Source organism: Aphelocoma coerulescens, chromosome 2 (assembly GCF_041296385.1).
Source record: "Aphelocoma coerulescens isolate FSJ_1873_10779 chromosome 2, UR_Acoe_1.0, whole genome shotgun sequence".
In the NCBI taxonomy this organism is placed as follows: Eukaryota; Metazoa; Chordata; class Aves; order Passeriformes; family Corvidae; genus Aphelocoma; species Aphelocoma coerulescens.
The window spans coordinates 98,844,411-98,868,648 of NC_091015.1; the positions used below are offsets into that span (position 1 = coordinate 98,844,411).

The following is a 24,238-nucleotide window of genomic DNA, read 5'->3' on the forward strand; positions in this document are numbered from 1 at the left end:
TTCAGGGTGAATGCAACTTATGTGATGTTATTCAGAAAAACAGAATATTCTAGACATAGGGTATCAAATGCAGTCAGTAATGCCGTCCTCAGTCCTGTCTTTCTAGCAACTTAAACTCCAGTTTTGCGTCTTGGAGTTCTGAGACCAAAGTCCTGAGCTGGAGTGCTCCTGAGCTGGAGCTTCTGGCTGCAGACCTTGGGAGCTTAGCAGCAGCCCGCTGTCTGGGAGGGACTGCCTGCAGAAACCATTTAGTCTCTCTCTTTTTCTGTCTGGGTCATTTCAAGGTCCTGCTCTTAATCTTCAAAGCTTTTAATTTTCTGAGATTAGGCTACCTCAGGACCTGCCTTTCTGCCATGCCAAAGCTGCTGTGCTCATCAGGGTCACTGAAGCTTGCTGAACTCTGAGTGAAAGCTTTAGTAGGTGGATATTCATGGCATTTTTAAAATTTTAGAACCTCAGCTGTGGAAACTCCTATTCAAAGTGACTAGAATGTCCTGTAATCTGGCTGTTTTCAGCATCTTTTTGCCAAAAGTTCCTGTTCGTCCCGGGAAAGATGATGAAGATTTTTTTTTTTTAACACTGTTGAAAGGAGACTTGTAAGTAAAACAAAACAAGCAGAAAGCAAAGTCTTGAAAGTTTTGATTGTTTTGAGAGGCTCTAGGAATTTGTTTTGTCTCTGAGGGATTGGATGAGCATAGTGGAAAACATGAAGGACTTTTTTCAAAAGGAAAGAAGAGAATGGTGGCAGTTGCTGGAGGTTTATAATGTGTATCTGTAAATAACCTGTATAAGAAACATATGTACTTGTGCAATTTCAAATGAATGCTCTTCTGTTACTGAATGTGGTGAAAAGATGGTAGTTGCTGTCCACTCCAGCAAAATCAAAACTTTTGTCTAGGGAAGGAGAAAAGCCAACACATGTCCTCGTACTCTGGAGGGCTAACTGAGCAAAACATAGGTGAGGGTTGGACTGCTTTCCTGTCTACACAATTTTACCTGCTGCCATTTGCACCCTTGGGAATAGCTGTGGGATTCAGGAGAATCAGACTGCTTTTGTATGGGGGCTGGTTTTGGAAGAGCCAGGATGAACATCTGGCCACGTAATGAGGCTGGTCCTGCAGAAGGTGTTGCAGCCAGCAAAATGGTCAGTAGGAGCATGTAGGAAAATGACCTTTCTTTTCAAGTCTGGAATGTGTTCGTGGCTCACTTGCTTGTTGGGTTGCTTAGCTGTTTTGGTTTTTTTCTCTTGCTTCCAACACAAATTACTTAGTGGATGCTTAGTTGTGTAGGGTGGTGATGTGGAGGTTTTTTAGGTGGGCTGGCTGCTTTAAGGTGTCAGTGACAGGTGAAGCTCCTTTCCTTGACTTCCTTGAGATTTCACAGAGCAAGCAAGAATTGTCAAGCAGCTGATCTGTTTAAATTACCATATAATTGCTCAAGCTCTCTTTATGGATATGTCTTAACAGGCCTTCATGGTAGCCCACAAGGTAACACAATCCTAAAATGCAGAACATGAGTTTCTTTAGACATTATGCTGTGAGAAATTAAAATTTCTTCAGGGAATATGTTTTCAAGACTTCTGTTCAGCAGGGATTGTTTTAAAGTACTTCTGACAAATGGCTTTAGCACTAATGTTTTTGCATTCCTTCTAGACACCCTATCTCAAGGCATTTTGGCTGGGTGAGCCCCATGACAGACCTTTTCCCTCTTGATGGTGCTGTTCATTCTGGGCTTGATTCAGAATCTGTTGGAGGCAATGGAGTCTGGCAGGGATCTCTACCATTCTTTTCCTGCTTATGTACTGTATTTTTTCCCACTTAGACTTTGCAAATAGCACAATTGTGAGAATGAAAACTTTCTGTCACTTGTTTACATAAGGAAGTTGGGGATGCATTTGAAAGTTAATTTAGTTCTTGTCTTACAAAAATGTTGTGGATCATTTCTTACAGCAGTACTGAAAACTAGTAGATTCTATGCTGATTTTGTATGAGTTTAAATAGAATGTATTTGTGTTTGTTCACAGGTGGAAAATGCTCTCAACTTCTGATAGCTTTCTCTCTGTGTTTTGTCTTGATGTTATTTCTGTGTTTCTCTGTTCCAACAACAAGAAAAATAAGGGAAGTGCCAGTGAAAGATTGTCATTGTATTGCTCCAAACAGGAGATTGTGACTGCTTATTGACATTATTTACTCATGTTGTGCAGAATATATTAGTCCACCCAAATATTTTGCTTCTGTGACATTTAGCTATTAGGTCTGATGAAATGCTGAATCTGAAAAATGTAATCGATGGTCACAATAAAAAGCATGCAACAAAGCAAGAAAAGACCCCAACAAAAACACAAGAAAAACAGCTCCCTAGAAACATTAAACCAAAAAACCTGGGCAGAGAGGTTATGGTAATTTTTGGAAGGGGTAAGAATTTCTACAGGGTAGCAGTATTCCAGTCTAAAATGTATCAGATTGAGATGTTGAACCACATTTTGAAGTGGTTGTTTAGCTAAAACCTTACTCTTGCAGAATAAATGGTGATACAGATTAAGATGTCATATTCCTAAAGAAATACATTGGTTTTTATGGATGAGTAAGTTGATGCTGTTCTTAATTACCTCACAAAGATTGAGTGCAATAACTATTACTACCTATATTTTCAAAACTTTATGCAGCTTTTGCGCTTCATAATCCTGTTACAATGTCTTTGTTTATATGTAAAAAAATAATTAGGTAAAATATTGAAATTAATCTTTAGGTGGAACTGTAGTAATTCATTTTCATAGTTATTGTGTGATAACCATTGACAGCAAAATGAAATAAAATTACTGGTCCCATATGGTTTCCCTGTACAGAAAATTGGCAAGTCATCTCTGAGCATTCCTGCTTCCACAGCATGTAATCAAAATAATTACACAAATGTGCATGCATTTTGTAGGATTGACAAAAGAGACATGCGACTTTGAGGGATGTGCTCTGAAGGCATGATGGAGGCAATTAACAGTTGAAAATTCCACCATGGAAATTATTCACCAGTTAAGAGATAAGGATTTCTTGTCAGTGGATCTCCTTGACACAGTATCTTGTGAAGAAATGATTGTCAAATTAAGGTTCCTACTAATAGTAAAATGCTACTACTTTTTTAGTTAAAAAATGAATACTGATTTGTGAATATAAAATGTGTTTAGAAAACAAGCATCTGCAAAATAATAGCAAACTTGAATAAATGTTACTGCAGGCCATGACTTGTTTTCTTAGTTTCAGCTTTAAAGCTGGCTTGATGGTGCAGAAGTAAATCTCTTCTGCATATATTGAGGTCAGAGACTGCAAGCCACTTTGATTGCACCAAAAGACACAAAATGCAAGGTCGAAGTGAGCTTTTGGAAAGAACCTGTGGTGCCCTGTTTTGGTGTGTGCTGTTTAGGAGGGACCTGGAGTATGACAGTAAGCACAGAAATTACAGCAATCACAACTTATTGTGTGTAGTAGAATTCTGGGGATGTCAGAGGAGGGTGCAGTCTGTGCACCTTACAGCTTCATTCCAGTCTACATGGAGAACCTTCGGCCAAGTAGCCTACAAAAGAAAAGTTGCAATACTGGGTAAGAGTGAACTTTCACTGATGTGCCAAACATGTCCTTCAAAGGGAAGCAGAGCTGGTTTTGCTCTTCTCCAAATGCCCCAGTCTTGGAAACTGTACTGCACTCCTTTCAACTGAGAAGGAGCCAGCATCCAAAGTAGTGGCTCCCTTGGCTTGGACAAGGAGTCTTCATGAGCTCTTTGCCCTGTGTGTGGTCTTGGTTTGGGGTGAGCAGGAACCTGGGATTGGTGGACTTGACTGGGGCAGGTTGTGGGCAGCTCTTGGCATTGACACTTAAGAAATGTGAAGGGGCACAGTGCTCTTAATCCATGTGCCTTAGAGTAGTGACCAAAGCACATGGCAGCTTTTGGGTTGTAAGACAGCACCTCACATACCAAGTTCTGAAGTGTTCTGTGGTCTGGTTTTGTCCTATGGGGGGTTTTTAGTGGGTGGGCACTTTTTGGTGATGGCGTTTAAGTGCTGGGGTTTTTTAAGAGCTTGGCTCATGATTTTACAGCTTTTGTTTGTCAGTACTACAACAGCTGTGTCTCTTTCTCTCCCACTTTGCTCCAGAGTTTAGTCAGCTGTAAAGGGAAAAATCTACGTCTGTACCAAGGTACCTGTGGAAACATTTGAAGATCTGCTGTTTTTGAATTTAGTGATTACTGCTGGCAAATGAATGCAATAAGAGTGTTTTTTATTCAAAAATAATTTCCATTGTAAAATGTATTGCAAAAATACTCTTGTGCTTAGCTCTCTCCCAGCCCGTTACATACCAAATGAAGTGCCAAACCAAAAAGCGTGTGAATAATTCTTACAGTTTTTCCTAGGACAACTTTTTTGAAAGATAGCCTAATTTGGCATTCAGGTTTACATGTGAAAATAGCTGAGAAGTCCAATATTTTATGGTGGAAACTTAAATAAAAACAGCTTATGGAAACAGCTGATGCCAGATGTTCTATTTAAAACCATTTAATTTTATTAACATTGAAGCTGCTTAATAGCTGTGTTTGCACTCTGCCCTCCTCCTCGATGACGAGGCTGTAAGTTAAGTGAGCGGCTCTCGAGGCTTGGAAATGTATTTCCCTTCAATTTGTGAGCAGGAAATCCCTTCCTCTCTCCATAAACAGATCATCTGCAGGGCTTCAGGTAGGGCTGCCAGAAAGCGCTGCAGGGCTGCTCTGAACTCAACTCCTGTTGTGAGCAGAACCACTGATTCGAGAGTCCAAACCTGGAACAACACCAGCACCAGCACTCACTGCCTGCCGGGGCAAACCAGTGTAGTATTGCCCAGAGCGTGTGGGCAGCCGAGGGAGTTTGTGCAGGGTAATTAATAAAAGCTGTGAATTAGCTACACTTCCTATCCCATGGCAACCATTCCTGTGTGTGCTCCTACCCGGTAGTAAACGCAGAGGTTTGTGTAAGCAAGCTCACACTCTGTTTTATCCCATGGGAATCCATTTGTCTGTGTGCGTGGTGTGTGTTTGTTTAGTTTACCCCTGAGTAAACTAAGGTGGTAATCTGCTTCTGATAAAAATAAGTGTCTCCAATTTAACCTCCAGTTGTGAGCTAACAGCTTAAACTGCTGCAAATCTGTGACTAGCCCAGGATCTCCAGTAATGAAGCCATGAAAATTAGTGAATACTGCCAGGGCTAAGACCACAGAAGTACAGCAAAACACTAGTTGATTTCACATTTACTGCTCAGTAAATGTGCTCAGTAATTGTGCTCACTAGCCAAAAGCATTGATGGCCCAGCAATGAATATAAAGCCCATTTCCAAAGTGGAATTAATATGGAGAAATAAGTTGCCTGAGAGCAGTGTTTTATATTTAAGAATTTGTATGTCAAGTTGGGAAGAAGCCCTTGCCAAATGTGATGCTAATGGTAAACTTCCAAAAGCAGAAAGAGACACAAAGCAGTATGTTAATCAGTGCAAAGTAGACTTTATGTACTTACATACACATATGCATGTTCTACTGCAAGGTAGGACAGCTTTAAAATAGTTCTTGCTGAGTCTGGTTAAAATGGTCACATTCTGAGAAAGCATAAATGGCCAATTAAGCGAGTAGGACGTTGCTTTGAAATGTGTTGTGCCATTTCGAATAATCTCATCTTCACTTTGTTATCTTTTTAATATCATCAATTAAATTGGAAAACCATAAAAGATAGGGGTTTTTCCCTTAAGGTAGTAGAGAATGATTTCTAGTAAAAGGGAAATGTTTATAAAAATTTCTTAAAACTGTTTTTTACAAGCTAAGTCAGTTTTTTGCTTTTTTTAATTATAAAAAAAATTAGCTGCCCGTTTTGGAACTCTACGTCAGAGTAAGGTCAGGTAGAAGGGACCTTTGTGAGAAAGAAAATTACTATGCAGGTGCTGTTTGTTTCTGCTCTGCAACTATGGAACTTCTAATGAAGTGGGTCACAAAATCAGCGAATGGGTCAGGTTGGAAGGAACCACAGTGGGACTTCTGGTCCAACCTCCCTGCTCCCTGCTCCCTGCTCAATCCCAGAGCACATGGCACAGGATTGTGTCCCAATGGTTCTTGAATATCTTCAAGGAAGGAGACTCCACAACTTGTCTGGGCAACCTGTTCCAGTGCTCAGTCACCTGCACAGTAAAGAAATTCTCTTTTTTGTCCAGGTGGAGCTTCCTGTGCATCAATTTCTGCCCATTGCCTCTTGTCCTTTTGCTCAGCACCACTGAGAAAAGCCTGGATCCATTCTCTTGACATCTTCCCTTCAGATACTTAGAGACATTGATGAGGTCCCATCTTGGTTGTTGAGGCTGAACAGGCCCAGCACCCTCAGCCTTTTCCCATGAGAGATGCTCCAGCCCCTTAATCATCTTTGTAGCCCTTTGTTCTACGTGTTCCAGGAGCTGTGTATCTCTTGTCCTGAGGAGCCCAGAACTGGACACAGCACTCCAGATGTGGCCTCGCCAGTCCTGAGTAGAGGAGCAGGATCACCTCCCTCATCATGCTGACAATGCTCTTCCTGATGCACCCACACCACCTGAAGTGGTCTGGAACCAAAACTGACAGTCCCACAGTGTTTCTGGGAGCACTGGAGGGACCCTTTGCCTGAAGACGTGGAAACATCAAGTGACCCAGCTGTTGGAGATTAATTTATTTTACTTTCCTCCTTGCCCTTGTCCTGTAGGTTTCCAGTTCTTATAACATTTTTTTCCCCAAAAACCCAGATATTTCAAGGCATCTGTTTCTCCAAGTGTGAAAAGGTTTTAAATGAAAATGCTCATGTAATGTGGACTTCAAAGTACAGGTGATAGCAAAACCATATGACCAGAAATCACCCGGTGTAAAGATTCCTGGGAGGAATGTGCAGCCAGAGTTTGAGAGTTACTGACAGCATTGGGAAATAGATAACCTAAGAATTGGAAAGCATTGGTCAAGTGATGTGTCATCTCTGAGGAAGAACATGATGCGGGGTTGACAAGAAGTGTGGAAACAATGCTTTTGGTTTTGTGTTTTTACCCAGAAGCAATATTATTGTTAGAAGAGCTCTTCTAATGCAATTCTCCTCACCATTTTTCAACTCGTAAAGTTTGAGTTTTTTTAATATAAAAATATAAGATGGAGATTTAACTGATCATGCTATCAGTGTTTCACTACATGGCAGGATAATCATCCCACTGAAAACAATTATATAGCTTTTGGGTTGGGAAGGGACATAGTTTTGTTCATGAATGACAGCTCTTGAAAAATGGTCTTTTTCTGACTGTGAAGGCTGCAGTCGACCCTCAAATATTTGAGGGGCTGTTGGAAGGTTTTTGTTTTAATGTGTGGAAATGGAGCCATTAACAACTGAGAAACAGCCTGCATGATGATTCTGAAAGTAGGGAGAGGAAGTGGGGAGGGAATTCTCACTTTCCAGCTTATGAAGTTTGCTTGCACATAAACTACTAAAAAGGACAAATGGAACCAATGTTTTCTGCATTTTGAACTCATTGCATTTTAGAGAGTGTAAAAGTGATTCATTATCTTTTGGCAAAAATCATTGCCTTGTGGCGAGGTGTGCAGAAGACTCCACCTTTTACCGACATGTACTTGGAATACATTCGTAATAAATAATTTAGTGCTATTCCTGTGGCTTATAATGCACACTTGGTAAATATCTTGATTGTTTCACTCGACACTTGTGAATTTCTTATTTTTTTCCCCCTTCTCCTTCTATCTTATTTTTTTTCCTTTTAAAAAGTGGGGGGGGGGGGGGGGGGAAGAAAAATGACAACCTGGCCTAGTGAATATACTTGTGAAAAGTTCGGGGGGCGTAAAAATTCAGCACCTCGTAGTGAAGTCTGTGGGTACTTATTTATGCAATTGTACAGACATTGGTGTGTCAGCCAGGACACTCTTCCACTCACTGGCATTCAGATGTAACTTTTTTTGAGTAGTTTATAGGGTTTTAGTAGGGAATGAGGCAGTTACTTGTTAAAATCATGTTGACAAATGCAGAATGTAATGTTGGAATAATCTGCAGAGAAAAAAACATGTACAAATCTCAGCATACTTTATTCTTTTGTGTACTGTTGCTTGCGCTAATAATTGGCAAGATTTTGCCTGCCCAGTTTTTGCTTAGGTAATCTGCGGTGATTATTTCTAGTTGGATCAGTAAAGTTTTAATTATGTTTATAATTAATTTTTTTAATGCAGAGTGAACAGACATGAATAGTTGCTATCTGTTTACTTATTTTTATCCACTTCTGTCAAATGATTATTACTTTAGAAAATGTATCATGATCCAGGAATGCTCTGAATAAAATGCTTCTGCTAAGTAATCAGATGATTTACAAGTGTATTGCAAGAATGGGATGCAGACAAATTCTGACTTCACAATAATTTTTTAGATGGAAAGAATGAGGTAAGAAGGAAAAGCCCACTGACTTCCTATGAGGATGAGTGTGTGTGTTTGCCTCCAACAGCCTGTCATGTACCAGAATAGGTTGCTAGTGCTGTCATCCATTTGAAGAGTATTAGCATGTAAAAGACTTCTTTTTAATTATTGATCTTATTTCCTGAGCTCCTCTGCTTCCATTATTCAATGGCAATAACATGAGTTTGAACATGACAGTTGGATCTTTGGATAATAATCACCGAAGAACTTCAAAAGGTTATTTGTTTGGATAAGATTTTTTGAATGAGTTTCAGGGAGATTCTTAATTCCTCTCTCTGTGCACATGTGCACTCTCTCACTTTCAAAAGACTTGGCTTTTATACAACATTTTTTTTAAAGGGTCAGAATTTTTTTTTCAGTCTCTTGAATCTGCAGTTGAATGGAGAAGCATATCATAGTGAAACAGCAGTCAAACCATATCTTAACAGCTTTGAAATCAAAGCCTAGGATTATGCTGTCTGATTAATAGCAGGTTAAAAAACACTTTCGTTATTGTGTGTGTGCTGGCTTGCAGATCTTTTTCAGGGAAAACCTGATAGACTCAAGTGCTTGAACTCTGGCAAAAATTTCATCCTTTATGCATTCAACAAGGAACAGTTTGTTTTCCATTGCTGTTGTGGAGCACCTTAAACGATGAAGCAAATGACTGTGAGGCAATACCCCATTGCAGAAGCATTTTCCACTCCCTAAAATGTGTGTACAGTGAAGATGGAAATGCACAGGTTCTGAAATGAAAAAGCAAAAGCCACTTGCAAAAGTAATGCACTCTAGAGCAGGTCTGTTGCCATGTGTTTGCTTTTGGTGGCATACTGTAGTCTAGGTTTCTTTTGTGGGAGTCAGAGATTCTTTCCTGAGCTCAGGAATTGCTGAATGCTGTTCTCATTAAGCTACTTCTGTTGGAAAACATGGATACGATTATTGGAGATGGTTAGTGGTCCATGAAGAAACCTGAGTGCTATGAGAGGCTGTAACAAAATGTGAAACATGTGTTGTGCATGTGTACTTTGAAAGCAGCATCTGCCTTAGATAGGTTTTCATAATGGTTAGATTGTTACATCAGGCAGAATTAGGAGTAGAATTGTTATAGGGTAAGTTGTCAGGTTAGGCTGATGTTAAATGCTGTTCAAGTCTGGAAATAGTTTCAGTGTTATCAGGTTGAGGTTAGTTTTCATCCAACCTTTGCCCTCTTTGGGATAAATGGGCTACAGCCCATGGTGTTAATTTAGCTTGATTCAGTAGCTTGTTGTGTTTGCTTTGGTAGTGGTTCTGAAGGATTATGAAAAAAATGGTTATTTCAAGAGAGGCTTGGTGTCAGGTAAATGTATGCCTGGCTCATCTGATACGCACTGGTTCAGAGTTGGCCTTGCTGTGAGTGATTGACTGATACTGCACCTCATAGCAGTGTGAAAAACCAAATATTGGGGGAGCTGGAAGCTGAGGGAGCAGCAAGCCTTCCCATCTAATAACAACTGAATAATAAAAATACAAGGTACCTATACTGTTTGCCAGCATTTGATTTTATTTTCCTCTATTTTCTTTGATTTTATGAAATTTAGGAGGGCAAACCTTATGTAACCCGTAGTATTTTATGTAGTTTCACAAGTTACGTGCAGGCTGCAGCTGTGAACCGCTTGCTGTTTACAGCACTCCTCTAAAGCAGGATGAGGAAGGGCATCAGCTGCGCTGTTGGCCTGATGCAGTGGGAAAGGTAAGGTCTATCCTCTAGGCCCCCATTCTTACAATCCCTTTGCTGCTGTTGCCAGTTTGAATTGAAACTTCTAGTATTCATTTTCCACCACATCTAGGCCATCTTTCCAGAATCTCGGCTGGGATCTGAGGGAAAGGATACTCATTAGTTTAAATATCCAAACTCCTATGTGCACAAGCAAACTACGTAGTTTTCAAAGGTTTTGCATAATTGTCCTTTCTAACACAGCAAATTATTTTTCTCTCCAAGTTATCCTCCAGAATTATCCCTGTCTACAGCTGACTGATAACATTAATCCTAATGGATGAAATCCCTGCTTGGGATAGAGGAAAATGAGAGTCATGGGAATATGCTACTTGAAAACTGCTCTGAGGGTAGGATATGATTGCCTAGTATAATCTATTAGTTTATTTAAAAAACCCAAAAAACCAGTGTCACCCTAAGAAGATGTATCACTTTTACTTGCTGTGTTGCCATGTAAATGTGTGTAGCACTTCATGAAAGATTCAGATCCAAGTTTTCCTTTATCGGGTAGTGTTTTTTTATGTACTTTAAATAATTCAGAAATAGAAGAGTGTACAGACTCTACCTCAGAGCAGAGCTTAGACACGCTCTTATCTACATTGACTGAAAAGATCCAAATTGTTTGTGAGCTAAAGTCATGGCTTCTAACAGCATTGGACTCAGCTTCTGCATATGATGGCCTTTTGATGATTCAGATGTCTGCTACAGATTTTATTTTTTGAGCAATTACAATGAAGAATAGTAAGTTTGCTTGTCTGTGCTACTACAGAGTGTTATTAAAACCATTGCAATTTATCTGCTGCTGTGCTGTAAAACTGTAGCTTTTTCCATGATTGTCAAGTATTGTGTAGAAAGCAGAATAGGAGGATGCCAGAAGGATACAGCATAGCCTTTTGTAGAATTAACACCTTTAGTCTAATGAAGTTTCTTTATTGAATCATTAAGCAATCAGTAAGAAAGTTTGAAAAGGGATTTTCTACTTTGGTTTTAAATGATAAAGTAATGTGTTTTCAGAAGCAGGAAATTGTTTTAAAAAAGGCTAAATTTATTGAATAATTCAATAAATTATTCAATAAATTGAATAAGGCATTCGTAAGAATATTAGGAAGTCTGCATAGTTACTGTCCTGAAAGAAAGAAAACAGTGAAATAGGAAATGTATGTTAATTGATTCATTCTCCTATATTACAAAGATGAGCTTTGTCAAGGAAATGACTGTGGTCTGTCTTGCCAATGAATCTTAATTGGATATTTACATAAAAATCCCATTTTTGATACCAGCAGGTCTTTAGTATAGGTCTGAGGAAGAAGGATGTCATGTCTTAATAAAACAGACTCTCTTGAAATTTCCTTTCAAAGTTTCATTGAAACATGAAGAAGAAAGCTGTCTGTTGTTTTTTTTTAATGTGTGGCTTGTTTGTTTGTTTTGGGCTTATTATTATTTTATTTATTAATACTTTCTCTCCTCTGTACCCATAACGACATTCTTGGTATTTTCCTTCTGGTCAAGGGATTGCTTGGCTCAGACAAAAGCTTTACTTCAAAATAAGTAACTGTTTAAGACAGCCAACTGAGGTACTATTTTCAAAATGTCAATTAAATCAAGACTTGGAAATGTGTAATTGAGTGAAACGATTTGTAATGTGGTACATAAACAATGACAAAATAATGCTTTTATATTCCGTAAGACAGGCACTCAGTGAGCTGTTGGCATGTGTTTATTTACTTTCATTTATTAGAGAAGTTGAAAATAGAAAAAGTTTTGTGTCTTGGTAACTCCAAAGACTAGAAGTTAATCTTACAGCAGTAACAGTTCTGATCTCAACATAGAACAACTATGTCAACAGAATATGTGAAATTTTCCTACTCTACTACTGCTAAGTAGTACTATTGAATTAACTCTATTAACTACTTGAATTTTTTTTTTAAATAAATAGTAGCCAGTTGTACTCACTGAAACTTTTTTAAAAAAAGTCGTATCAAAAAAAATACAAGCCTTAGTTAAGAGTAGATTACAAACTTTGTTACATGTCCAGGTTTTGTTCTTAATAAATGAATCTTCTTTGTTGGAAATACTCTCTTCTGCAGTGTATTTTTGAACCTACTTTGTTTTTAATGCAAATGGCCTGTCTTTCCCATGCCACCCCCCTTCCCTGCCCTGGTATCATGACAAGCTTGCCTACAGGCATGCTTTTTAATACTATTTGGCCAGTAGTTCATGAGTCTGTGAAATCATGGATGGATTTCAAATTGCCCTTTTTTTTCAGCATTTATTATTGTAACATACTTTCCAGGAAATTGGTATGTGTAGAATCATGGATGTAGTAATTTTCAGTGATGATCTTAATTTTGCAAAAGTGCTACTCATATTGCATGATAGTCAGGAGTATTCAGCAGGAAATTGCATAATTTCTAGTATTTTACATGTGACTGGTCTTAATATAATTAGTTGTTGTGTGGTAAATCTAGTTAGTATGCCTAAACCCCACGAAATGCCTCTGTAGTGATGATCATGGTGTGGCCTGGGGAGAAAGGGGGGAATGCACCATCATAAGTGAGTCTTCATCTTTGTAAATTCTGGGGCTTGAATCATGTTGATTTTGGTAGACTGGAAAAATTTCCAATGCAACCAGTGGGAGATAAAAATAAAAATTAATGTTTGTGTGTGAGACTTTTCTGTGGTATACAGTTGCAACAATGGTGAAGAACAGAACCTGTAGAAGACAGCTTGCTCTAAGTTTTGCTTTAAGTTTTCAGGGGTCTTTGTTAAGGAGGTGAGGCGGAGGAGGAAGTAGTATCACTACTGAAGCTTGGACAACTACCAAAAATAGGCCCTTTTTATATTGAGAAACATCATGCATTAGATCTTTAGAAAAAGAGGGGAAAACTGTATAAAGTTGTAATGGGCCTGAATCTCTACAGGCCTTAAAATCATTCTCCTTGTGTTCATTCACTCTCTGATGGCCGAGCACTATTTACTGTCTGTTCTTCCAGCAAATCACCACAGACCTGTAGATTTCAGCAGAGCTGGTGAAGCCTTTGTACTCTACAGACTGCTGGAACACTAGAGACTGCCATGATAATAATGTCCATTATTTGTGACATTAGCAGTTTCTTTTAGTTTGGTTTTTCGTGATGGGAAGAATAGTATGTCTGATTACGTGGACTTCCTTTTACTTTGCTAACTCTGGGTTATTCTTTTACAATTTTGAAAGAAACAACCTTTACTCAATTCTTCCGTTTTCTGATTTTGTTACCTTGGAGGATTTGTATGTCAAGTGTATCAACAAGTCCATCAAGGAAGGGAGATCAAGAGAAACAGTTTCTGTACAGAATCAGATGTTTGGAAGGGCTAGAGGTTTGGTCAAAGATTCCTCACTAACTTGGCAAATTAAATATTCCAGAGGAGTCAGCACTCCTTTGGGGAGGGGCAGCTGTCAAAAATCTGCAGAATATGAGCCCAGGAAAAGACTGTGCCCAGCCAGAACAACAGGAAAAGTTTAGGTGGGCAGAGTCAGTCCTAAACCTGCAACTGCTCAAAATTTCACAGTCCACACTACAGCCTGCTTTTGTGGGGGCAATAGCATTTGCTGCTTGGCACTTCAAGTTTTTAAGAGAAGGGTGACATTTTGCCCACTCTGTCCTAATGATGTCCAAGTAAACCCATTAAAGAGAGATTTCAATTAAAGGTTTTTGGCTTTGCTTTTTTTTTAAAAAAATCAATGTTTAGTGTTTTGGGGTTTTTTAGATCTATAGAGAAATGTTGCAATTCTGAAACTGGAGCTAAGTCCTCTATTAGCAGGTACACAGGTGCACGTTAACCACTTCTTTTTCTGGTCCTTACTTTTCTTGGTTTTCCCATATGTTTTCCTTGGGGCAATATTTTTCCGAAAATACCTGTCACTACTTCTGTTACCTTGCTTCCCCTGCAAATCTTTCAGAGAAATAATATAGAACTTTTGGCTTTTTTTTTCATGAAAAGAATTAAAAATATTTCTGTTCTGCAAAATAACTGTGGGCAGGAAAACAATAAGGTAGGGAAGAAATTTTGTTGTTACTAGAATAATGTTTCAAGTTACAGCCAGTAGAAGATTCTGCTGGGTGTCTGTGTGAAGGGTTTAGCCCTGAAGCCTCTCAGCAGAGTTGCAAAGTATATAATTGAGAAAGGTTGTGCTGGTTTGTGCTCTAACTTGCATGTAGAAGTGGGTCTAGGGTTCACATGACACAAACTAAGCTGCATTTGATTGTGTTCTAAAAACAGTTTGCCTTCATGCATGTTTTCCCACAATAAATTCACTGAATCACGGAATGGCTCATGTTGGAAGGGACCTCTGGAGGTCATCTGGGCCACTTAGAGCCACTTGTCCAGGAATTGCATTTTTAGTTTCAGAGAAATGAGGGAGAATATGCTGTTTTACAAGCAAAAAAGACATTTGGCTTTCCTTACCCTCCCACCATCCATCAGGTGAGCACATTTGGGTGCAGAGGAAAGGGGTTGTCTGTGTCCTCATGTCAGTTTGCAGGTGTAGCACCTAGAAATCAAGAACAGTACTCTTGTCCAGGTTGAAAAAAATGCAACTAATAGTAACTTGACTGAAAAACAAATGAGTATGTAGCAGCTAATTAAAATAGGCACTCCATTTAAGACCTATATGGAGCTGAGGGCCAGAGTGAAGAAGGACTCAGTTTTGCCTTTTTGCATGAAAAACACAGCTACCTTTGTGCTTTAAAAACCCATTAGGCTACATGAGCAGATCTGTGAAAGTGTCAACAATCTCTTGTTTAACCTTGGATTTTCTTTTACTGCTTAATTATACATAGCATTAAAGTATTTCGGTGAAAACTAAAATGTGCAGTCATCGCTTGATACTTCTCTAATACAGTTTTCATTGTGGTGGGCTGTCCTTGGCAAGTGTCCAGATGCCCACCCAGCTGCCCTCTCACTCCCTCTCTCCAGCAGAAGGGAGGGGAAATAAGGTAAAAAACCTTGTTGATTGAGATAAAGATGGAGAGATCACTTAACCATTACTATCATAGACAAAACAGTCTTGATGAAGAAAATTAATTCATTGCAAATTAAAATGGAAGTGGATTATGAGAAACAAAGACAAAATTTCTAGTATCTTCCCTTCCCTCCTACCCTTTTTTTTCTTAGGCTCAATTTGATTTGTTTCTTTCCAGTTCCTCTTCTTCCTCACTACACCTTTACATACTTTTCTTCTCTTTTTAGGAGGGGCAAGAAGCACAGCATAATTCTGAGGACCCAGCTGTCAGTGAGAGTCCATGCCTGCATTGGTGAGTAAAGTTCCACATGTCTGAAGGAGACCAAATAAACAGAATTCCAACAAGCAAATCTGGGGTGTATGAATCAGACTTGGCTGTGTTCTAAATTGACGATAATGGCCAATAAATTGATTTTATTATTTTGTTTGTTGCATGCTGAAATTAGGTTGTATTAGCTACACTACCCTTAAAGCATGTTAAACATCCCAAGGAAGTATAGTATTGACAGTGAAGTCAAATGGTTGGGTGATGCTTTGAAGAATCTTCAATTATCTGTCTTGTAACAGCCTTTGTGTGCGCTCAAAAAAGACTGTGTTCTGAATTGGGAATGGGATCTGAAGAATTGTTGGCTGACAACTAACTACTATATTTTAATAGCATATAAAGTTTATTACTTCACATCTTGCAGATCTTGGCTGCATATTTGTCATTATCACAGTGTCAGTGTCTTAAAAACTCTGGTTAAAACAATGGTGTCACAAGGAAAAGTCTAATGAAAGTCATAAAGTGCGTGTCAAAAGAGCTTTAAGGTTGCATGAATGGAGGCTGATGTTCTGGGATGGCGTTAATATGCTCTCCAGCATTCTACAGAGCAGAATGTTTCACTGAGTGTCAGTGGCAAAGCTAATGCTCATGTCCTGCTGATACTATGAGAGATTTTATGGGAGGCTGGTTTAAAAAAAATAAATTAAATCCTGTGTGTATGTGCCACAGTTGGTTTCAGCTTCTTAATAGTAGATTCAACACTAATATGTTTAACTTGTTGTTGGTCTTGCTTCAGGAGATCATAGCTTGAAATATAAGTATCTTCCTTAAAAGGTGGAGGAGGAAGTCAAAGTTTTGTGTCATTTCTAGTGACATTGCTTTTGGAGGATTCAGGTTTTAAATACAGCTGAATGTTTTCCCCTGCCCCCAGGATATGTTATGAAATGGCATTTCTCAGAATTTCAACTGAGTATAAGCAACCTACAGAATTCCTCAAATACCTCTCATTGAGAACAATCTCTAGGCTGCCTTGTGCAGGAACAGTTTCTCCTCTACTACCATTGACTTGAGGAAGAACAGCAGAGCAAGCCTACGTGTTAAGCGTTAGAGAAGGAACAGAGATGATGCAAAGCCTAAACTGATTTTATAAATATGAGTGAAATTAGGAACAGCTTGGAGAAGATTGTTCTTGTTAGGTCTGGAAGTATATTTGGCAAAACAGACCAGTGCAGGAAGACAAGTTTGATAAGTTTCCCGGATTGAGGTTTTATAAAAAGAATTTTCATGTAATTTTTTTTTTCTCCAGAGTGCAGCCATTGAGGAACTGGAGCACATAAGGTTCTGAGCTTCAACGTGTGGTTGCATTGTTGTTATCTGTTTTCATTCAAGCTTACTGTGGGCAATTAGGTGTATTACTGTGCATGTATCTTAATTGTTCCTGTATGAAAGTGTAGTCCCTTGTCAGGTGCTGTTGCTCTCTGGCAGCAGTGATGCATTCAGCAGTGAGTACAGAGGAAGTCAGGCTGCAAAACTTGGGTCCAGATTTCAAACTCCTAGAGAAGAGGTGTGTTTGGATATGGGCTTTTGGCTTGGTTCATTATAGGCAAGAAAGCCAAATGCAAGTTCTGGTTCTAATTTCCATTCCCCCTGCTGAAGTTTAGATTTTTGGGGTAAGTTTTTGTTTCAGCCCATAGCTTCATGTAATGTAGTTTCTTTTCTCTTATTTTAATTTTTATTTTTGCATACAAAGCTTGTCTTATTTTTTGGTATGGGATAGTTTGAAAGACTCGGGGAATATTCTGTGTTTCTTACTACTGGTGCTGTTTGTAGAGCTGTGCCTGGCAGTTAAACCTGTCACAGAATAAGAGGGTTATTTCACTGGCACAGTGGGTGTGTGCACATCAGCTGCCTGTTAACTTCTCTTTTGAAATGCAAGCATTAGGTTTAGAGGTTAAAAGATGTGTTACATATTTGGAGTAGAAGTCAGGAGCTAGAGGAATCCAAGATGGTGTTATGTGGAGGAAAACTGTCATGCTTAGGGTATTTTCTTTCAGTCTTCACAGTATCCGTGGAAACAGGTAGCTAGGGCTGCTTTCTGAGAAGGTGTGGTTTGTTATGTAGTGACCTTTCTGCAGAGCCTCCAGTCATCTTTGTATTCAGCATTTTACTTTGCTCTTAAGAGCTGATAGGTGTAAAGAACTAGCTTTCCTGACATAAACTCTTCCATTTTGAAGTTGCATCAATTCTTTTATCCTTCTTCCTAACTCACTGTACTTTTAAATTGTGGGAAATAACAAAAGTGTTTATGTTCAGATATCCAGATAAATTTTTCCATCATTAGTGACTTCAAATCTCTGGAGAATTCATTGGGCTTCAGTGTCAGAGGATGTATTGACTACAGGCCAGTATTTTCTGAGACTTGGGAAGACTTAGCAAGTCCCATGTCAAGTGGGGTAGGGTTTTTTTGGTTTTAAGCAGAGCAGGGAAGGAATATTACTTAATGACTTGAGTGCAGTAGTTGTGGTACTTTCTACCCTGTTAAATACGAGTCCTTCTTAAGTACCTTAATTTAATGCATTAATACTTTCTTTTTTCTTTTAACTCTTAATGTGAGTTTTCTTATGTTCATACTAAGGACTTTCAGCATGAAGGAACAATTTTTCTTTTAAATATTACTCTATTTCTTTTCCCATTTTGCTTTCATCGTGATTAAATTATCAGGATTAATTAATAGCTAATACATTTAAGTGGTTTTAATACAAACTTCAATATTTAGAATGTTTCTTTATATCAAAAAAGAATTGCTGAAACCAGTTCTGTTCAGAGAACATAAATAATTGAAAATTATAGATGTATTTTTGTACTTGTTGATGTCCAAAGACCTTAGTGGAGGAATCATAGAATCATAGAATAGTTAAGTTTGGAAGAAACCTTAAAAATCACCTAGTTCTAACCCCCTGCCATGGGCAGTGGTGCCACCCACTAGAACAGGTTGCTCAGGACCTCATCCAAGCTGGCCTTCAACACTTCAGCGATGGGGCATCTACAGCTTCTCTGGGCAACCTGCTCCAGTGCCTCACCACCCTCACAGTAAAGAATTTCTTCCTAAAATCTAATTTAAATCTGCCCTCTCAGTTTAAAACCATTGCCACTTTGTCCTATCACTAGCTGCCCATATAAAAAGTTGCTCTTCTTCTTTTCTAAAAGCCCCCTTTGATTACTGTAAGGTCTCCTTGAAGCCTTGTCTTCTCCAGGCTGAGCAGCCCCAGCTCTTTCAGTCTTCACAAAAGAGGTAACCAGAGGGCTGGAGCATCTTCATGCCCTCTAGACCTGTTCTGCCAGGTCCGTGTCCTTCCTGTGAGTGCAGCACTCCAGGGTGGGTCTCACAAGGGCAGAGCAGAGGGGCAGAATCCACTCACTCACCCTTCTGGCTGCACATTTGATGCAGCCCAGAACATGGCTGGCCTTCCAGGCTCTGAGTTCTCCTTAAATCAGATAGTGTCTACTGTAGGGTTTTTCCCACAAGCTTTCAAATTTGACCTTTTATTCAAATCACATTTATTATGAGTTACTACCCTTGTGGGAAAAGTCTTTTTAGTATTTTTGGCAGCCATATGATTTCATATTTAGTTGTGTCTTAACATTATTTTAGTTTGTGTATATTTAACAATTACAGGGCTCAGCTGAAGCCATGATAAAGTCTAATGTAAATGAGAATGTAACTATAGTGTTGTTCAGGGGGGTAAGAACCCTTAAAAACAGGCAGAGAAATATTCTCATCACTCTGGGTTCCTACAAGAGTGAACACCAACAGTGTCAAAAGTTTTAGCCCCTGAAACTAAAAACAAGGTTTTAGTCAGAGCAACATTATGACAGTGAAATTTTGAAGGTCTTTACCAGCTCCAGTTTTCCTGCAGAAGGACTTGGTTTAACCATTAGGTCCTTGGTTGGCCAGCTCTGTTTGTGGCTCCTGCTTCATTTATTTGTGCATTGCTTCATAGTTTTTTTCTCAAAATCTGATGTGATCTCTGAAAAAAAAAGAAAAGGCACCATTTGCTCTTACATATCTGGACTCTGTATTTAGCCCAAGTGAGCCCTATGTCCTCTTCTAAAATGCTTATGCCTATGATGTTAAATCAGGAGTGTTGCAATCAATGCTGAGAATGATGTTTGGACAGAGATCCATGACAGTGACTTAGAAAGATTCTGCCAAAAGAAGTTTGATATAAGCTTCAGTTGTTAATACAGTGTAATACAAGAAGAATGCAAATAACAAAAGTTGATGTGATTCTGAGTGCATGTACTGACCTGGGATTACTTGGAGTACTGTGGCTTGTAAGGCCAGCAAATCTTGCAAGGAGTATTTTAAATTTTACTGCCTTTTTATGTCAGTTTGTTATTAAAAAAAACCCAAAATCCCCAAACCAAATAAACCAACAAAACCAACCAAAGCACACACCCAGGACCCCCAGTTGGTTATTTAAAATGCTTTTGCACTATAAAATTACTTTTTTTTGTATGGTTATATCTCTCTCCTATATTTGTGCAAAGTCTTTCTTTCATCTGCCAGTAGATTAAAAATAATTTGCATAGATGTTTGTGTATATTACATTTCATAGCTTGATCCAGTGAGGGCCCTAAACAGAGTGCAAGTGTATTATTGCAAGAGTCTTGCTAAATGTATAATATAGCTTCAGTATTAGCTGTTTTAACCGTTTTATAATCCAGTTCTGTTGGCTCTTGCACATGAGCAGATGCAAAGTTACCTCTGCAGTGGATTATTCCCAACTCTGGGACACAAGGGCTGCCGTGCCGCACAGCGGCTCTTTCTAGCCCCTATTAGCAGGGCATCTGTGCTAGCCAGCAGTGTTAGCACCAATAACCCAGCCTTTCCACAGAGCTCTTGGGATTATCTTTTTGATATCCACTTGCTCTTGATATCATTTATGAAACGTAGCCATAAATATCTTCTTGAGCCTGTATTGTTCTGGGATACCTGAGGGAAGCTGTAAGCTGGTTGTAACCACGGGGCTAGTAGAAGCCAGCTGTTTTTATTTGTCCTGTAATAGCTGAACTATGCAGCTAGTCCTTTTTTCCGCGTACAGTTTTCCCTTCTGTTACCCATTATGTGGACTTGTTGCATGTGTTAGAGCAGATATGATTAGATTCTGCAACTATTTCTGCTTCTATTGAACCTTCTGGTAGGACTTGCACCTCAAGCATGTGGAGGGACAAGTTCCTCCCGAGTGGAATCACAGTGCTTTCCCAAAGACAAAACTCTGTCTTTAGTCTGTTACTGTACCTGGCCCTTTGTTGCAGAGAACTTGAGATACATGGACTGAAGGGGGGAAAAACGTGGTTTTTCTTCTTAAGAGTGTAGCATCGAGGTGTTGAAAAGTCAGTGCTGTTATGGTTAAAGAAATGTGAAACCATGTTGCATTTCATTCTTCCAGAGTAAAGTTAAACTTGTGCCTACAGCCCATGTTCTTGGTACTGTCTCACTTGAGATGCTTCTCCCTGCAAGTATCATTACCCCATTTCATTCTGGCACATGTGCATTTGCTGTGTGCTGAGTGCTTGAGTTGGTTTTTCATGGCCGTGGACAATGTGAAGTTCCTCTAGTTCATGCTGTAGAACCTTGTAGCTTTGTTTTGTTCTTTTAAAGGAAATAACTGATGGATTTTAAAATAAACAGCTTTCTTTTGATAAGAGAGTTTCTGAACACACTAAGAAAAGGAGTCTTATTAAAAAGCTTCCCTAAAGGAAGCTTAACTGTGGGACTGTGAGCTCTTCATTTGGGCAAGTAGTGATACATTCCAAAGAAAGAGAGGAACTTTGGGTTGTTTGAAGGACGTTTTACAGTTTTATGTTCAGTGCTAGGCATTCCTAATAGAAAACATTTTCAGTTTGAGAGAGGGAACATGTGGAGAGCATTAGCAGTTTAGTAAAACGTGCAACCAATTCGGATTTAATTTAAAGGGAACAAAAGAGGTGCCTTGAGAATTTGTCGGAAGCGCTGTGGTTTTGCCTTCTTTGCACTGATGGTAACAGGAGAGAGAGAGAGGTGAGTTGAAATTGCTTTATCGAATATCTTCTTAGCATAATTGGGACCAAAAAGACTGTGATTAATGGATTTAACGGTGCTACACAGGGATCTTGCATGCATTATGGATTTGTAATCGTGATACGCTTCCTATGACTCTTGCTGTAACTTCGTAAAAGTCCTGACTTAAATGAAGATAATAAACAACATGCTTATTAGATGTAAACTGACATCACACAAATTGAAACAACCTGAGAAGGAATGCCAGAACTCGGGGGGCGTTTTTTAAGGGTTAGGCTTTTTTTAATAGAATAAGTTCTAGTTAAGACAGTGCAGACAGTACTTACTACGGCCTGCATCCAGATGTGATTGGAAATATCTGGTTCAGCTCTCTTTGAGTGAAATGTGAAATAGCTGCAAAGGCTGTGATAAAAATACCTTTTTCAGCTTTTAGGATTATTTAAATTTTCTTTCCTGAGAATGTGGAACACAGATGCTCTTAAGTAAAATCCCCTGGTTCCCAGATCAGATTACTTTGTGAAAAATCTATCCATATAAATAACTTGTGGTTTTGCTTTAAAAATGTGCACCTCTTTAAATTGAAATGTTAGATTTCTGTTGTACTCCTTGTGCATGTGTTTAGTCAGCCTCCTTTGTGGGGATGAATCACAGTACTTTCCCATAACCTGTGATTTACCTTCTGTTATCTCACTGAGAAGAAATGGCCAGTCCTGTAGGATCTCAGAAGTTGAGACAAAGGTAGATTTCCAAGGCTTGACCCTGAATTTTAATTTAAAGTGTGATACTTAAAGTAGACTTTGTAGCAAGAAGAACCAAGAGGCTGTAGAGCAGGTAAAGCCTCCATTAGCAGTGGCATTTTCACATTAAAGTGGTAGATTCTTGCATTAGATGGCCATGTTCCAGATTTGAAAGGACATCTGTGGGGCATATTAGTGGGATGCTTTTCTTGTCTTGGGAAGCATTGTTTTCAAATGTGAAAGCTTGGCTGACTCAACTCACACTGGGAAGTGCTGCAGAAATCAAGTGAAATGTATTTGAATTGGGGTATCCTCTTTCTGACCTTTTTTTTTATCTTACAACTTTCCTCTTTTTTTTTTTTTTTTGCCACATGTAAAAATCTGCAAGGAAGATGGAATCTACTTTTGACTCTGAATACATAGCGAGATTTAAAACAAGTCTTATTTCTAAAGAAAACAGAAACAACAACAAAAATTCCTCAATCATCTTCAATGGCACCATAAAGGAAACCATCTCCTCATAAAGCCAGGGAGGAAAATTAGTATGATACTTTGCTTCGCATGCCCCAACAGAAGTCCATTTATATGTTTCTTTCAGGCTTTTTTTCCTGAAGTAAAGTACCATATTATTGATACATGGATTTTTTTTAAGTGTATTTTTTTCCTGCAATCTAAAAACATCTTTTTGATACATGGATTTTTTTAAGTGCATTTTTTTCTTGCAATCTAAAAACATCTTTTTGATACATGGATTTTTTTTAAGTGCATTTTTTTCCTGCAATCTAAAAACATCTTTTTGAAGATTAAAAAAAAATCTGTTAAAAAATGAAACAGTTTATAGCTGCTTCTAATGGACTCCTCAGAAAATAACTGCTAACAATAGTTGTATCTACATCAATGAGGTCAGTGCTGTTGATAGCACATCAGTAGTTGTTGACAGTTTTCATATAGTTTCCCTTTTTAGCCATTTGCACCTCGCACATACTTTATAGATATTAGTATTGACACACAAAGCAGTTCTTCCTCTTATGGTCAGTGTTCAGACTGTTGAACTCATTTTGCTGTAGACTGAAGTACAACATGTTCAAGTCCTTAATTAGGGAAAAAAAAGTTAAGTTCATATTAAATATCTTCAAATAAATTAGCATTACACTTGGAAAAGAACCGAATAATTTGTTTCCTGCCTCCATGTAAACCTGCTTTACACAGAAGATACAAACCACACAAGTGAATTGGATTTGAATTAGTTCTCTTGAAGCAGTCCAACACTCTTGTCATGTTTTAAGCTTTACCCTTCAGAACTTACGACACTAAAACAAAGGTAAGGACCTAAACTGTGGAAGAGAAATTAGAAGCTGTTACTTAAAAGCTGTGGGTTTGGAGTAAGAAATGTGGAGGAAGGTATTTCTACATGATGTTGTTCTCAGCCCAACCTCTGATTTAGCTTTGTTTGTAAGGAAGGCAGAGGGTTGCCAATTTTGCAGAAGTGGAATTAGGCTAAATATAGTCCTGTCCCCTCTGAGATGTTCTAAGATGCATGGCCTGTACATGTAGTGTAATAAAAGGGAAGAAGGGGTGTTAGTTCATAAGACAGGGAATCATGCTAGTATGGAAAGGAAGCTTCCCTTCTCTTCAAAGTTAATCATTACATGTAAGCTTTTGATACCTTATGATGGTTTATTTCATATTAGCTTAAAAAAGAAAATGTGTGTCATTGAAAAGCAAGGTCAGGAATGCATGTTTGAACATTGTCAGACTGATTATCTTTAAAAATGTTGTAAGTAAAATGTGCAAACTCATGGTAGTGATGCTTCAAACAAATGCCACTTGCCAACTTTTCATGAACTTGCTGCTAGTCCGGGTATATGGGTATCATATTTCAGACCAGGGCTATGTTGCTTCAGTCTTTATACTTACTGAAGGCAAGGTTTTGTTACCATTGGAAGATCTCACTGGA

General features: G+C 38.7%; 1 protein-coding gene across 8 annotated transcripts in view; it reads left to right on the forward strand.

Moving 5' to 3' along the window:
* Positions 1-24,238, forward strand: part of FHOD3 (formin homology 2 domain containing 3) — a 378,731-nt gene that overhangs the window by 41,216 nt on the left and 313,277 nt on the right. For all 8 annotated transcript variants that reach the window (XM_069004140.1, XM_069004136.1, XM_069004132.1 and 5 more), the window contains exon 3: positions 15,443-15,507. In XM_069004140.1, the coding sequence (XP_068860241.1) occupies positions 15,443-15,507 (65 nt within the window). The remainder of the gene's footprint in view (positions 1-15,442; positions 15,508-24,238) is intronic.